The 14,515-nt window shown below is 52.6% G+C and overlaps 1 protein-coding gene across 4 annotated transcripts in view; it reads right to left on the bottom strand.

Moving 5' to 3' along the window:
• Positions 1 to 402: 402 nt before the first annotated feature.
• The window catches only part of trappc12 (trafficking protein particle complex subunit 12), a 91,387-nt gene continuing 77,274 nt past the window's right edge, over positions 403 to 14,515 (bottom strand). For all 4 annotated transcript variants that reach the window (XM_072698738.1, XM_072698735.1, XM_072698737.1 and 1 more), the window contains exons 3-12: positions 13,981 to 14,097; positions 8,670 to 8,783; positions 7,866 to 8,004; positions 6,710 to 6,822; positions 6,537 to 6,609; positions 5,394 to 5,467; positions 2,928 to 3,026; positions 2,392 to 2,495; positions 1,631 to 1,718; positions 403 to 1,082 (exon numbers count right to left, since the gene is read on the bottom strand). In XM_072698738.1, coding sequence (XP_072554839.1) covers positions 834 to 1,082; positions 1,631 to 1,718; positions 2,392 to 2,495; positions 2,928 to 3,026; positions 5,394 to 5,467; positions 6,537 to 6,609; positions 6,710 to 6,822; positions 7,866 to 8,004; positions 8,670 to 8,783; positions 13,981 to 14,097 — 1,170 coding nt within the window. In that variant the 3' untranslated portion in view covers positions 403 to 833. The remainder of the gene's footprint in view (positions 1,083 to 1,630; positions 1,719 to 2,391; positions 2,496 to 2,927; positions 3,027 to 5,393; positions 5,468 to 6,536; positions 6,610 to 6,709; positions 6,823 to 7,865; positions 8,005 to 8,669; positions 8,784 to 13,980; positions 14,098 to 14,515) is intronic.

Genomic DNA, 14,515 nt, shown 5'->3' with positions numbered 1-14,515 from the left:
TCATAAATAACATATAAATATCCAGTGAAGCAGCCATAACTTTTTGCCATGTGACCATGTCAAGTGGTCAGGAATGCAGCCCATTCACCGGCCCTGAGAGCCTGTCCTACACGTGACACATCTTACTACTGGCATTTTTAAGAACTTAAAAATACCGTGACGTTAAAGGTAATGATTTTTTCCTCCTGAAGAATAACTGGTTGTACCAGTCGATGGGAGAATCTGTTCCACCCAAACAAAAAAAAAATCAGTGCTGAAATTGCATGTGAATGTGCAGCCTTCCCGCTAAACCACAATATATGTGAAATTTTAAATTCCCAGTGAATGATTAAAAGTTTCCCACATTACTTTCTTGTCCAGCTGAATAATGCCACCGTCCTTTAAACCATGTGACGCAGTTAGTTTGAACACCAGTAAAAGTATATTTGGATTGATAGCATTCCATTTGTTCTCCATAGTCCACAACCAACACAGTATGTATAACCGAAAAATCACAGAAACTTTACAGTGAGAAAAAGATAGGATGCCTGAGGAAGATTTTAGTGATCCTTTTAAAGTTAAATATTTACAGGTGTGGATTAATAATGTATATTACATTCCGTTTTTATGGGGGCCAACGCCAAGTGGCATTCATCGCTTATTTAAAAGCCCCCCCACCCACCAGGATGGGGGAATTCCAAAGGAAACGCAACTGGATGGATGCCACAATGTGCTTACGTGAAATTAGCCAGACTGGGCGGTGGGCTGGTATTCCAGGATTACTGTACACCTTCCAGTTTGGGTTGCTGTGTATTAATGCAGCAGCGGTGAATGTTTTGGGGATGGGGGGGCGACTAGCTGGAGACCAGCTTGAGACACTGCGCGTTGAAGCTGTCACCCTCGCGGCAGGCCACCGCCTCCAGGAGCGCCTGTTTCTTCTGTGTGCTGCGCGACGACTCCAACTCGTACATGGTGGTGAGGTTGAAGAGCACGCTCTCGTGCAGGTAGAGTGTCGGATCCCGCTGCACCAGACCCTCCAGTTGGCCTAGAGACTCCTTCAGCCTGCCCAGGTACAGCAGGCACACCGCCGCGTTGTTGTTCGCCTGGTGGGGAGCAAAACACGTGCAGTCATTATTTTTTGTTTTGTATTTGTGTGCATCATCCATGCATGCATGACACTCAGGAGCCCCTTCTTCTGTGCAGGTGGGTGATTAAGAAGTAATATGGTGGGAGGTGTGTAACTCAGCGGGTTAGAAGGCTGCACCTGCGATCGGAAGGTTGCTGGTTTAGATTCCAGGGTGGGTGGAGTGATTGTACCGTTGGGCCCCTTAACCCCCAGCTGCCCCAGGAAGTGACTGACCCTGCTTTCTCAAAAATGTATGCTAAATAAATAACATGCAAATGTACACGTGTCATTATCCCAGAACACTTATATACCTCATGGGGTATAAAAGGGAAAACTTCCAATTTCCATAGGATTTTGAAATCTACCCCTGCAGGTTTGCAATAACATCCGCCTCAGACTACCTTTCCTTCTCAGAATCAATGTTTACTTGGCACAGGGCAATGTTTTTTTGCTACTCTGCCTTTCAAAGCGGCTCGCACGGTGAATAAATGTGAAACAAACATGAAACGGCGGAAAGGTACATACCACTGGGTTTTTGGGGTCGATTTTGAGAACTTCAGAAAAAGACACATGGGCCTCGGAGTAACTGTTCTGACTGAGGTGTACGAATGCCCTGGAAGAGAAGCCCACGGGAAAACCCGAGATGGAATCACAATGATGAAGGAATCCCTCATGGAATCACTATGCAGTCACACAGCCTCGGGGATTTCAGTGCAGCCTCACACAAAACAGACAGACAGGCACAGAGACTGCAACAGACAGAGACAAACAGGCAGCCAGAGAGATAGAGACAGACACAGAGAGACAGACACAAAGAGAAACTGAGACAGAGAGAGACAGACAGAGAGAGACAGAGAGAAAGAGACAGACAGACAGACAGAGACACAAAGAGAGACAGACACAGAGAGACAGACACAAAGAGAAACAGAGACTGAGACAGAGAGAGACAGACAGAGACAAAGAGAGACAGACACAGAGAGACAGACACAAAGAGAAACAGAGACTGAGACAGAGAGAGACAGACAGAGACAAAGAGAGACAGACACAGAGAGACAGACACAAAGAGAAACAGAGACTGAGACAGAGAGAGACAGACAGAGACACAGAGAAAGAGACAGACAGAGAGAGACAGACAGAGAGAGACAGACAGAGAGAGACAGACAGACAGAGAGAGACAGACAGAGAGAGAGAGACAGAGAGAGAGAGACAGAGAGAGAGAGACAGAGAGAGAGAGAGACAGACAGACAGATACACAGGCTTTTCCAGACTGCGGCTAAAGCGGCCACCTGTTCATTAGGACGTAGGTGTCCGGGTTTTGGCCGTCCCCCTTGGCCTGACATGCCTTCTCCACTTCCTGGAAGTACTTCTCTGCAGTTTTGATGTCTCCAATCTGAGGTGTGAACAGAAACACAGCAAAACACGGTAGATCTGCCAGGTGCCATAGTGGGAATATTCCAAAAATACAGCAATCTCAGCCCCAACGGCGTGGCAGGAAGAGCGAGATGGAGGGAACTGTGGGTGAACGGGGCATCACCGGGGCATTTGTGGGGGCGTGGTGACTAATGACTCCCCCACCCCCCGGGAGAAGAACATGACCATATGCACGCATCTTGATCCCTTAAGAACTGCTCTGGTAAAATGATTACTGCAATAATTAGATCAAAAATATTTTTTAGCATTAACAAACATTAATGTTTACATATTTTCTTTTATAATAATACATTAAGTGCTGATGTACTGTGGACAGACACCATTAATTTTTGCCTGACTGTAGTAAAATCACTAAAGATAGCATTTGGGGGCTGGGGGGGGGTGGGGTCACCTGCAGGAATATCCGCCCGATGCCACTGAGTAGCTGCGCTTTCCGTTCAGGCTCGTGCTGGACGATGGAGTTGTACATCTCTACAGCCAGCACATAGTCCTGGGGGGTGGATATAGAGGTACGTCAGTGACCGGGGAGGGGAGGGGGGGATCAGTGACGGCAAACGAAATTCCCCAAGAGACATTGGACTTGAATTCAAAGGAATTCAAAGCCAGGTAAGCCCTCAGATCGGTAAGCCCTCAGATTGATTTCCATCAAACTTGCTAAAAGTTAAGATATGCGTATTTCACATTGAAAATGAAGGCATTTGAGGCAGGAACACATGCTGCGTGTGCTCAGCAGTGGCCTCCACTGGACAGCAGATGGCGCTGTGACTCACCGCAAAACACAGACGAGTCTAACTGAGATTCACCGGCGCCAAACAAAGAGGTTGATTAGCTGGAGCAATCAGGCGCTGGAGCCTTTGCGCTGCTCCTGGCTTGTAATTAATAATCAAGGTTTGCAACGTGTCTTTGGAGAATAAGGCAGGAAGGAGGCGTGGGGCGATGGCGGCTCTGAGGAACACGGCCATGCCCATCGGGGTGCGAGAGGCGCCGCCTCACCTTCCGGAAGGCCGGCCGCCTGCCACTTGATTGCGAGACACTGCGCGCTCAGCAAGTTGACTGCTACAGCATGCTGACTCTGTGCTGCTTAGAGCCTGCTTACTGGTTAGACATTGAGTAATACTGGTTAACTCCCATGTATTGATTAGACCCTGTGTACTGGTTAATGCCCACACACTGGTTGACTCCAATATATTGATTAGTCCTTGCGTACTAGGTACTAGTTGCCACCCACGTATTGGTTAGGCCCTGCATACTGTGCATTGGTTAACACCCACATACTAATTAGACCCTGTGTAATGGGTTCTAGTTAATCCCTACATACTAGTTATACCCTGTGCACTGGTCAACTCCTATGTACGGAGTAGACCTTGCAAACTGGGTACTGATTACAGCCCATATACTGGTTAGAGCCTGCGCACTGTGTACTGGTTAACGCTCACACACTGATTACACCCTGTGTACTAGTTAGTGCCCACAAACTGGTTATACCCTGTGTACTAGTTAATTCCCAAGTACTGATTAGACCCTGCGTACTTGGTACTTGTTAGCGCCCATGTACTGATTAGACCCTGCGTACTGGGTACTGGTTAGCGCCCATGTACTGATTAGACCGTGCGTACTGGGTACTGGTTAGCGCCCATGTACTGATTACACCCTGCGTACTGGGTACTGGTTAGCGCCCATGTACTGATTAGACCCTGCGTACTGGGTACTGGTTAGCGCCCATGTACTGATTACACCCTGCGTACTGGGTACTGGTTAGCGCCCATGTACTGATTAGACCCTGCGTACTGGGTACTGGTTAGCGCCCATGTACTGATTAGACCCTGCGTACTGGGTACTGGTTAGCGCCCATGTACTGATTAGACCGTGCGTACTGGGTACTGGTTAGCGCCCATGTACTGATTAGACCGTGCGTACTGAGTACTGGTTAGCGCCCATGTACTGATTAGACCCTGCGTACTGGGTACTGGTTAGCGCCCATGTACTGATTAGACCCTGCGTACTGAGTACTGGTTAGCGCCCATGTACTGATTAGACCGTGCATACTGGGTACTGGTTAGCGCCCATGTACTGATTAGACCGTGCGTACTGGGTACTGGTTAGCGCCCATGTACTGATTAGACCGTGCGTACTGGGTACTGGTTAGCGCCCATGTACTGATTAGACCGTGCGTACTGGGTACTGGTTAGCGCCCATGTACTGATTAGACCGTGCGTACTGGGTACTGGTTAGCGCCCATGTACTGATTAGACCGTGCGTACTGGGTACTGGTTAGCGCCCATGTACTGATTAGACCGTGCGTACTGAGTACTGGTTAGCGCCCACATAGCGCTGAAAGCCCCCTGCATTGAGGCACCACGGGCACGTGTTTAGATTACGGGCAGCTAAGAATGAAATGAAGCTGGTTTAAGCAGGGGGGGGGGTGACGAGGTCCTGTGGCTTTAATATCGCAGAGGGGTCCCACTGCCGTCACCACGCAGAGACCCCACTGTGGATCATCCTCCTGACTCACTCCCCCACACGAAGGAGCATCTTCCTCTTCCTCATCTTCCTCGACACCTTCACCATTAACCCCACACCTCAGGTTCCGCTCCGTCACACGCCAGACGCTCGCACCATCCCATAATCCTCCGTTCCGCCGCTGGCTTCGCCAACCCACACACTCCCCGCGCATCCTGGCCCCTTGACGCGGCTCCTACCCTCTCAGCCTCCCTATTATCTACACAATTTTTGGCTCACATCCACCACATACCTCCCCCCCCCCCACAGCTCAAAGGAAAGGGAAGGGGGGAGGAAACAGAAGGCGCGCGTATGCCTGGTAATACGGTAGCCCTGCAGCTCCCCGCCGCCCACGTACCTTCATCATTAGCAGACAGTTTGCCATGGAGTACATCACTCGGCACAGACGTGACCTCCACAGCTGAATAGAGGCTGCAAGAGACCGGAGGAGCTTCAGAGACAGTGATGGCAAATTGCAGTGAACCCCCCCCCCCCCCCCCACCATCTCTCCCTCCCGAACCATCAATTATTTGTGTGAGAAAAGGGAAAACATGCAGGGGGGCTGGAGGAGACGACAGAGCAGCCCCCCTCCCTCATTTATTCCACGTTTGCTGCCTCTTCTCATGCCGCGGCAGTGTGAGGATAGGGAATTATGGGTGATTCTTCAAAGGGCTCCTGTGAGGGGGCATGTAACTCCGCCACTGAACACCGGGGGGCAGCCAGGAAGAGCAAGACCAATGGATTTTTTGGGTGGGGGTGGGGGGGAGTGGGCAAAATACCGTGTGCAGGAATATTAAAAAAGGCATGTCCGCGTTTCCCTGCATGATCGGGGGAGGAAATTATAGACTGCAAGTCGACAGGATATGCAAATGTTGGAAATAATGTCCCCCTTTTTTTTCCAGAGCAACCAGATGTCCCTGCATGCAGGCAGGAGCTTCAGACAGAACGACCAGCTGGGGCAGGAGCAGGGCTGTCTGGCGGAGACCTGGGCACATGCCAAGGAGCCCGGGCGGGGCAGGGAGTGGCAGAGAAGATCACAGGGAGGGTCCTGTGTGTCGGTGTGACTGGAGGAGGACTCTGGGGTCAGAGGTCTCTGCTTGGCCTTTTTTGGGGGAGGGGGATCTTCCCATCAACACCCATCACCCCCCCCGCTACACCTACAATGCTGCCTTAACAGACGCTGCCTCTTATCTCTGTGTCCAATCATCCAAAAGAGGGAGCTCAGGGCTACTGGGTGGAAGTGAGAAATGTCTATTTTTACAGCGACTGACCAACCCGGTCACAAACTGTATAAAAAACTATTTTACATTTCCCCATTTTAATTGTTTGCACAATAAGCGTACAGCATCCCAAAGCAGCTTTCTCATAGCCTGTACGAGCTCTGTCCCTTATGAGTGTCTGCCAGTGTGATTTCACTTGTTTCTACACACCTGGCACATTTCTGGAAAATAAAGGAGTGGGTGGGTGGGTGGCTGAATGGACGGAGAGTCCTCTCACATACCTTGCCTGTTCTCCTGAGTCACGCTGATCATGCTACCGTCCTCAGCTGTGCCCTGCTCCAAGTTGTCCAAAATCTGTTCGGAAGAAGCGCAGAGTCGAGTGTCATTCGGTGGGCCTCCCCCTCCCCCCTCTCCCCTCCCCCTCACCCCCGCCCTACCGCAAGCCCCTGCTCACCCGCTGGCACACTGTCTTCATGCTGTGCAGCCGGTCCAGCGACTCCTGCGGCTTGCCGAGGTACTGGGGAAGGTCGGCATGCAGGACCCGCATGGAAAAGGGCACCACGGAACCTGAGGGAGGCGGGGCCTCGTCAGAATGGTGCAGTATGGGAAAGAAGTATGGAGAACGAACCATTGATCGATATATCTATAGGACAGCATTAGATATTTATCTAAAGCTACTATATCTGCACAAATACTGAGGTGAGTTCTTTATAGAAGTTGTTCAGCTTTAATACCGCACTATAGGGGAGATTAGAAAGTTGATTTATCAGGTTACAGGTCTTTCTGCTCCTGCCACCTACTACTAAAGAAAACTTAAAGCAGTAGCTGAATGGGACTAGAACCCCCCCCACCACGGGGTTCAAATCCCATGGGCTCGATCCACCTGATCTCCACAGCAGGAGCCTCTCAGGCCAATCGGGGGCATTTTCGAAGGTCTGGCGAGTCATCATCCTTGACACCCACCCCCTAGAATGGCAGGGGTGTGCCTTTCCACCGAAGCCGGGGGGTGACTTTGCTGAGGTTGGCCGTCTCCTCCACAGGGGCTGCAGAGCGGCTGTCAGTCCCGGTAGACGGAAGACTCCCCGCACACCCTCGCTGAGGGATTCTTTATTTCTTACTTTTAAAGACGTTATCTCTCCTCACCGACTCGCCCCTAAGCGGCGTGAAGAGCTGTACAGCACCCGCTTCGGCAAACACGTCCGTCACGCGGCGGGGCGCCTGACGAGCGGGGCAGGTATGGGTGAACCCCCCCCAGCATTGGTGCAGGTGCAGGCTGGGTCGCCGTGTTCTCGCCCGAGGCTCTGAGCTCCTCTGAATTCAGCTCCACGCCCCCCCGGCACAGCGAATGCTGCACTGATTAGCATGAGCGCCCCACGCCTCTCCAGCGGCTCCTGAGGAGGCCTCCCCTCCCCTCCCCCCCCAACCGCCTGTCATTCTGTCTGTCAGACTCTCTCCCTGGTTCCCGTCTCCTTTTCTAGAAGCTCCTGTTCCTCTCTCTTCTTCTCCACCCATCTGCCATCTAACTTTTTGTCTGTCCCTCTCTCTCTGTGCCTTTTTCTCCTGTATCCATTCATCTCTCTCCATCTCCGCCCCCCTGGTCCACGGCTCACCTCTGCGCCCAGGATAGGCTGTGGGGTAGTACTCGTAGTACAGGTCCGGCTGGTCCAGGTTGCCAAAGGCCTCAAATTCCAGCTCAGCGTTCTGGAACAGTCCGAGCTTCGTGAGCAGAGCCAGGCGTACGAACCACAGCTGGGGGGGGGACATGAATGTCATCGGCTTCTCAATCTGACACAGCAGGCATGCGTGTGTGTGTGTGCGCGTGTGTGTGCGCGTACGCTGACATTTTACATGCTGCTTCACGGACCCAGCACGCCTCCGACGGGAGAAGGCGTCCTTGGGGGAGCCTGTAACTTGGCGCCATGACATTGCTACTGCATTTGCAGAGGCGCGGGAGGGAGGTCCGGAGACTCGCCGATGCTCTGGGCTGATGCCCTGGACCAGCCGTGCGTCACACAGATTCTTTATGGCCAAGTCTAAAAGACACGCTATGCCTGTCGCATCATAACTGCGTGTGACGTGTGCTGGAAGATGGTATGTGCAAAACTGCAGGGTCGCAAGTGGTAGAACAGCATGCAGATACCAGATTCATCCCTCCGGGGAAATTTTCTTTTCGCCTTTCCCATCTTGGTCTCCATGAGACACACAGACACACATGCAGGTGAGAGCGGACTTGGGGGACACAGCACAGCGTCAGCCAGCATGCGGCGTCCCTGCAGCTGGGGGTTAAGGGCGATGGGCTTCGAACTGGCAACCTGCTGAGCCAAACACTGTGGGGGGGGGGCCTCCAGGCAGACTGGGGGAGCAGACAGGGGGTCAGGTGTTGGGACATGACTCACGGGGGGGAGGGGGCTCACCTGCAAGGAGTCGGCGGTGTGGGTGGTGGGCTGGCCGCTCTTGCCATAGCCCTGGCCATGTGCCGTCAGCAAGCGGCCTGTCAGATCCACAGCCGCCCTCCAGTTCTTGGTGCTCTGTGGGGCGGGGGGGGGGGTGGGTGGGGGCGCAGATGAACCCATTAGAATAACAGCTGCTTGCCGGGCTGTACTCAGGTACAGCCAGGGCTCTGCATCAGGGAGGATGGCAAGCTTGGTGCCGGCACTGTGATCTCAGCGTCGTCCATCACATACACCCATTCTGCAGCGGGTGGGGGGGGGGGGGGGGAGGTAAGGGGCTCCAGCAGCACAGCCTCTCCTGCAGACTGGGCCACCCGCAACCCTAAATCATCATTAGGGCGGGAAATGAAGCTTAAAATGACTGTCAGCGAAACAGGCGAAAGCAGCTGCAGCTCACGGGACAGAGCCGAAAACGGCAGCCATGGTGGGATCGCGACCCGCCACGCTGGAACCGAGGATCGTCCTGCGTAAATACGCATATATGTGCGCTTTACAGCAGTCTGGCCACTGGGGGGAGCCAGTGAGTGGAGAAACATTACGGCCGGGCGTCTACGGCCAAGGTGGGATCGCAACCCAGCATGCTGGAAACGAGGCCCGTCCTGCATAGATATACAGAGACTTGCTCTTTACAGCAGTCTGGCCACTGGGGGGAGCCAGCGAGCAGGGCATCCGTGGCCATAGCGGGACTGCGACTGATAGCATTGGAACTGAGGTTTGGCCTGCATGAATATGGCGAGAAATATTCTTTACGGCAGTCCGGCCACTGGGGGGAGCCAGAGAGCGGAGGAGCGTCATGCTGAGCAGGCTGCCTTCCGCCATTGCCCTCATCGTGGTCTCATCCTGCCCTCACACCTCGCGGCTGCACGGAGCCCCTCAAATGCCCCCAGCCCAGCATGCTCCCTTTTAAAAGCCGCTCTCTCCGTAATGGGCTAATTACATACAGCATCCATCCCAAAAGCAGCCGAAAGTTAAATGCAATAATTAATATGAAGAAAGGCCGTTAAGAATACCAGGTAATTAGCAGGTGGGTTAAGGTTTGCATTTGATTACAGCTGAGGCACGTAGCCGGGGAGGGAGTTACATCTAAGCCCCATGTCAGTGTGCAGTCCCACAATGCCTGTCTGCGCTTAAAGGCAAAGCAGCGCGAGTGACATTATGGGGTCGTATTGGTGTCAGTCGGATCCCATCCATCAGGCTCTCTGAGCGCACCTCCCAACAGAAGAACATGTGCAATAGGCACGGGGGGGGTGGAGGGACGTCATAAGGAAGAGGGGAAGGATAGAGGAGGAGGAGGAGGAGGAGGAGGAGGAAAAGAGAGACAGGAAAGGGAACAGCGAGAAGCTGGTCTCGGAAACCAGCATTCTCATCAATTTTTAAATTATAATCATTTTTAATTAGTACTAAAACTGCGCTTAACAATACAGCGATACGAGATAACAAAGAGGGAAAAAACAAAGGCAAGGGAGGAAGAAAAAATAGGGAACAGAGAGCAAGAGAGAAAACAGGGTCTGAGTTAATGAAAGGATGCACTGCAGAGGAGCAAGGCAGAGCGTACAGAGAGGGGGCGCCGCTGGGCCCCCACGGCAAGAGCCGCCCTCCTCCCGCAGCCCGCCCCGCTGCCGGCTGTCCGCTCCGCATCAAACGGCTGGGCGCGGCACCGGCAGCGTATCGGGATGCGGGTCAGGTCCGCACTGGCCCGCCGCGGGACCGTCAGTGTCAGAGTGCGGGTGGGGGGAGAGAGAAGGGCTGCCCCCCGCATTAAAAATGGATTGGCCCATGTCAGGGACTGGTCCTTTCAATTAAAATAGGAGGGATAAGAAAACACAGAATAATGGGGGGCGATTAATTATTAATCCGCTTTTCCCATTTCCATACTGCTCCGGCCGCCGTGACAGGCAGGCCATTCGAACTGGGGACGGATGGGGGGGGGGGGGGCAGGATCGATTTATCACGCTGGTTTCCACAGACTCCTCCTGAGGCACGTTTAGGATGCGACGCCAACCGCAACGCCCAGCACCCTCCTCCAGAAAGAGAGGAACTGAAATATGACCACGGATCGGTATCTGCAGTGCATTAAACTCAAACCCCTCCCCCCCTTTCCAAAAAGCGGGTAACGGAAAGGATACAGTGGGACAGGGCAGTGTCCAATCACTCACCAGCGGAGCGGAACGCCAAGGACTTTTTCGGGTCGAGTTTCCTTGGCAGGGAAACAGGCCTTTGCCCCGTCTGTCAAGAGGACGCCCCCCCCCCCCCCCACCCTCCGAGAAACAACTTCACATAAAAATAAAGGTAAACAGTAGCAGTCAGAAGCACCCGGCGTGACCTGGCAGGGAGGCCCCCCCAATACGCAGAGGGGCTCAGTGATCTGTGAAAGGGCTTCACACGCCAGTGCCATGCCCGCGGGAGACCCCGAAAGGGTGGGCGCCACAGCGCAAGATCTCAGTGTCAGCCGAGTCCAATGATATCTGTGTAAGATGGGTAACAAGAGCGTGCCACCCCCACCCCCCAAGGACGGGCAGAGGGTCTGCGGTCCAGCTCGGGAACAGCTGCTTCGCTGCCACACAGAATAATCTGGGCCTTGCCTTCCCTCTGAAATCACGAGGCGGAGTGACGAGGGACACGTCCCCCCCCCGTCAGACACGTCCCCTCCCCATCAGACATATGGCTGGTCCCGGCCAAGCCTGGCCACAAGCCCGGCACCGCCCATCAGGAAGCAGAGAGGCTGTCTGCCCTAGGTGGAGGGGTGAGGGGCAGCTAATCTGAGCCACGCCCGCACCGAGAACCTGCCAGAGGGCAGGAGGGAGAGCACAGTGGGGGAGGGGGCCAAGATGCCCAGGCCGAGGGCCTGGCAGGGGGGGCAGAGATGACACAAACACAAGCCACGTTTCGCAAAACGTGACACAGTCTCAAATGCAGCTTTCAGATCAAACCAGACTCTCTCCTCCATAGCCAACACGTCCCCCCCCCCCCCGTCCTCATCAACACGCCGCGATGACTCACAGGCTGCGGGAGTCTGCCTCGCCGTGCCGATGCCGGATCATGGCGCTCGGCTCGGCCTGGCATCCTGCTGCGGGGCAAAACTGGGATCCCCCACCCGGAGACTCGGGGCCCGTTGTCGGCCGGGGCGGGGCAGTGCCAAGCAAACTGATCTTTTATTTACAAATGGCTGACTATCCGGATGCTGGGGGGTGCACCCCTGAGGGGGGGGTGGGTAGTGGGTGGATGTATAGGATGCCTGGGGAACGTGTCAGAGAGAAGCTGCCCTGTCGCTATGGCGATGGTTCGCCAGCCGCCTGACAGCTGCCTGTGGGCTTTGGGGGGGGCGGGGGTGTGTGGTACAGCATACTAAAGATGAGCTCTTTGGCTAAAAAGCACGGAAGCTCACATCGCAATGCTCTTACACCCTTTGCTGGTACACACTGTGTATTACAATGTAATATGCAGGTCAGCGGATCAGAACAGCCCGCAAAGACCGGACAGCTCCCATTTAGAAGTTAGCTCCTCTTCCCCTTCGCTGCTGTTCATATCGCCACGTCGTCCAGGCCTGACGGAGAACCCACGCAGAACCCTTAATTAATCAGAGCCTTTCAGGAACAACCTGATCCCAGTCGGGGGACACCTCATTCTACCTCGACTCCAAGGTGAACAGGCGGGGGTGTCATGTTAGCGAGGTGTCACACTAAGCGGGGACACTGTGTGCCCCCCCCCCCCCCACCAGGCCCAAAAATACACAGCCACATCACACGCCGCACTCTGGCAATTTTAAACCTGGCTTTTTTCATCTTCACAGGCAATAACTGTATAGCCGTGCTGAGGAAGGGATTTAACTGGGGGGGGGAGGGGGGATTTCAAGGTGCACAAAGGGGGGGGGGGGGAGATTACCCAGAAGCTCACCTACATTTAGTGGATGCCTGGCTGCTGCATTTTCGAAGCACCATCTCTCACAGGCCCATTTTTTAAACTGATTATGATTATTTCTCTAATGTCTCTCGCTGCGTGAAGCCGGCTGACATTTTAAGGAAGGCACTCCGGCCCCGGGAGGGAGCCCCACATGCTGGCAAAACGCATTTGTACCCACAGAGATCTGCATTCGGCTCTGCTGCTGCTGACCGAGCCTGAGGAAGGGGTCCGGATCACAAACAACCTGGCCAGCGGGTGTCGGATCTGAAACTGGGGAGCCACTTCTCAGAATGCAGGCTGACATTGCAGATACACAGCGCACCCTTTTTATTTTTTATTTTTTTTGGGGGGGGGGGCATATTTTAAGGATTTTGAGGATTTTTACTGGGGTTACATAATGCAGAGGCTGCAGGCTTCCTAGCGAGAAAAAACAGCAGTAGGGGGCGCTCTCTCTCTCTGTGGAAGAGTGCATGATCCAGGAAGTGCCATACGGTTCCTGTCTTATCCCTTGCTAAGATGATCATCCCCCCAGGCTCCTGGCATTCTTTAGGTCTGATTTGTTATGCCTCTGAACCACTGGTGGGTGGGGGGGGGGGGGGGGGACTGAGAATGACACGGAGGAAGTTCTGACACAGAAGTCAGAGCGTAACTGAACCACGGACAGCCTGCTGACTGCGGGTGAAAAGGTGCAAACATAACCATTCATATGTGGATCAATCCAATGAATCCGGCCAGAAACAAAGCACTCGGTGTACATTTCACAGCGGGCTGCCATTCCGTCTATGGTAAATAATAAACAGAACCCCCAGCAAATAAACACCAGCTTTGCCCTATCAGATTTCTGATAGAATACACCTCATCATTTTGTATTTTATTTTTATTTATCAAAACAAGCAAGTTCACGTGGCTTAAACACGCCGACCCAACAGCAATTTTTCAACCATCAAAAAATACAGATATATCCATTTTACAAGATACTGGCATTCACTATCCTTTGTAGATTCTAGATACTACAGTAGATGCTATATTTCTATAATATAATTAGACTGTTATTACTTATAGTAAATTATATACGTGTGAACTCTTTCATGCTAATTATAAGCCTTAAGACCATCATTAACAATGATAATAGCTGGGCATAAAACAGAAGTTCCTTAATGGTGAAAATAAATATATCATCTTCAATGACACAACCCGGGCCGCAGTTTGCTCTACATAAAGCAGCGAAGGATCAGAACATTAAAGGATCAGAACATTAATAATGACCCATTTCCTGGATGATTTTACAGCACTGATGCAGCTTGCAGTTCTAGGGTCTGACTGCAGACTCGCCATCACACGCTACATACTGTACAGGAGGGAGACGGATACTTACGATCAGCTGCTGGAGTCCAGCAAAGGACTGCTCCACCGAGCTGGCAGTGAAGACCTGCCTCTTCAGGGACGCTTGTTCCCCCAGGAACCGCAGCATTAGATCCTTCACAGCATCTCCCTGCGACATGGAAACCAAACAAAAAAATCCATCACCCCCAAACTATCAGTAACACAATCAGAACCTCCTTGGGCCGGTTTTATCATGCTGCTTCTTACAGTTGAACTACTTCCATATTTTGAAGAAAAAAAAAAACTTTCTATTTTCTAGGAGACGTGTTTCAGACCAGATTCTCATTTAACATTAGGGTTCATTAGTCCTTAAAACGTGTAATTTTTATTATGTCTTAGGCATGAATTATGCACAATTTATGGCCAATTCATTACTACGCATAATTAAAAAGCACAAGGAACTTAATTATCCTTATGTCAGACACTCAGACAATATGGAACCAAACACAACCTCATTCTTCATTTAGTCAATGAAAGGAAAATGAAATAGTCGAGGGAGGGGCAGGGCGGGGTCACATCGCCTAGCT

Source organism: Paramormyrops kingsleyae, chromosome 14 (genome assembly GCF_048594095.1).
Source record: "Paramormyrops kingsleyae isolate MSU_618 chromosome 14, PKINGS_0.4, whole genome shotgun sequence".
NCBI lineage: Eukaryota > Metazoa > Chordata > Actinopteri > Osteoglossiformes > Mormyridae > Paramormyrops > Paramormyrops kingsleyae.
This window is presented reverse-complemented; position numbering and strand designations above follow the sequence as displayed.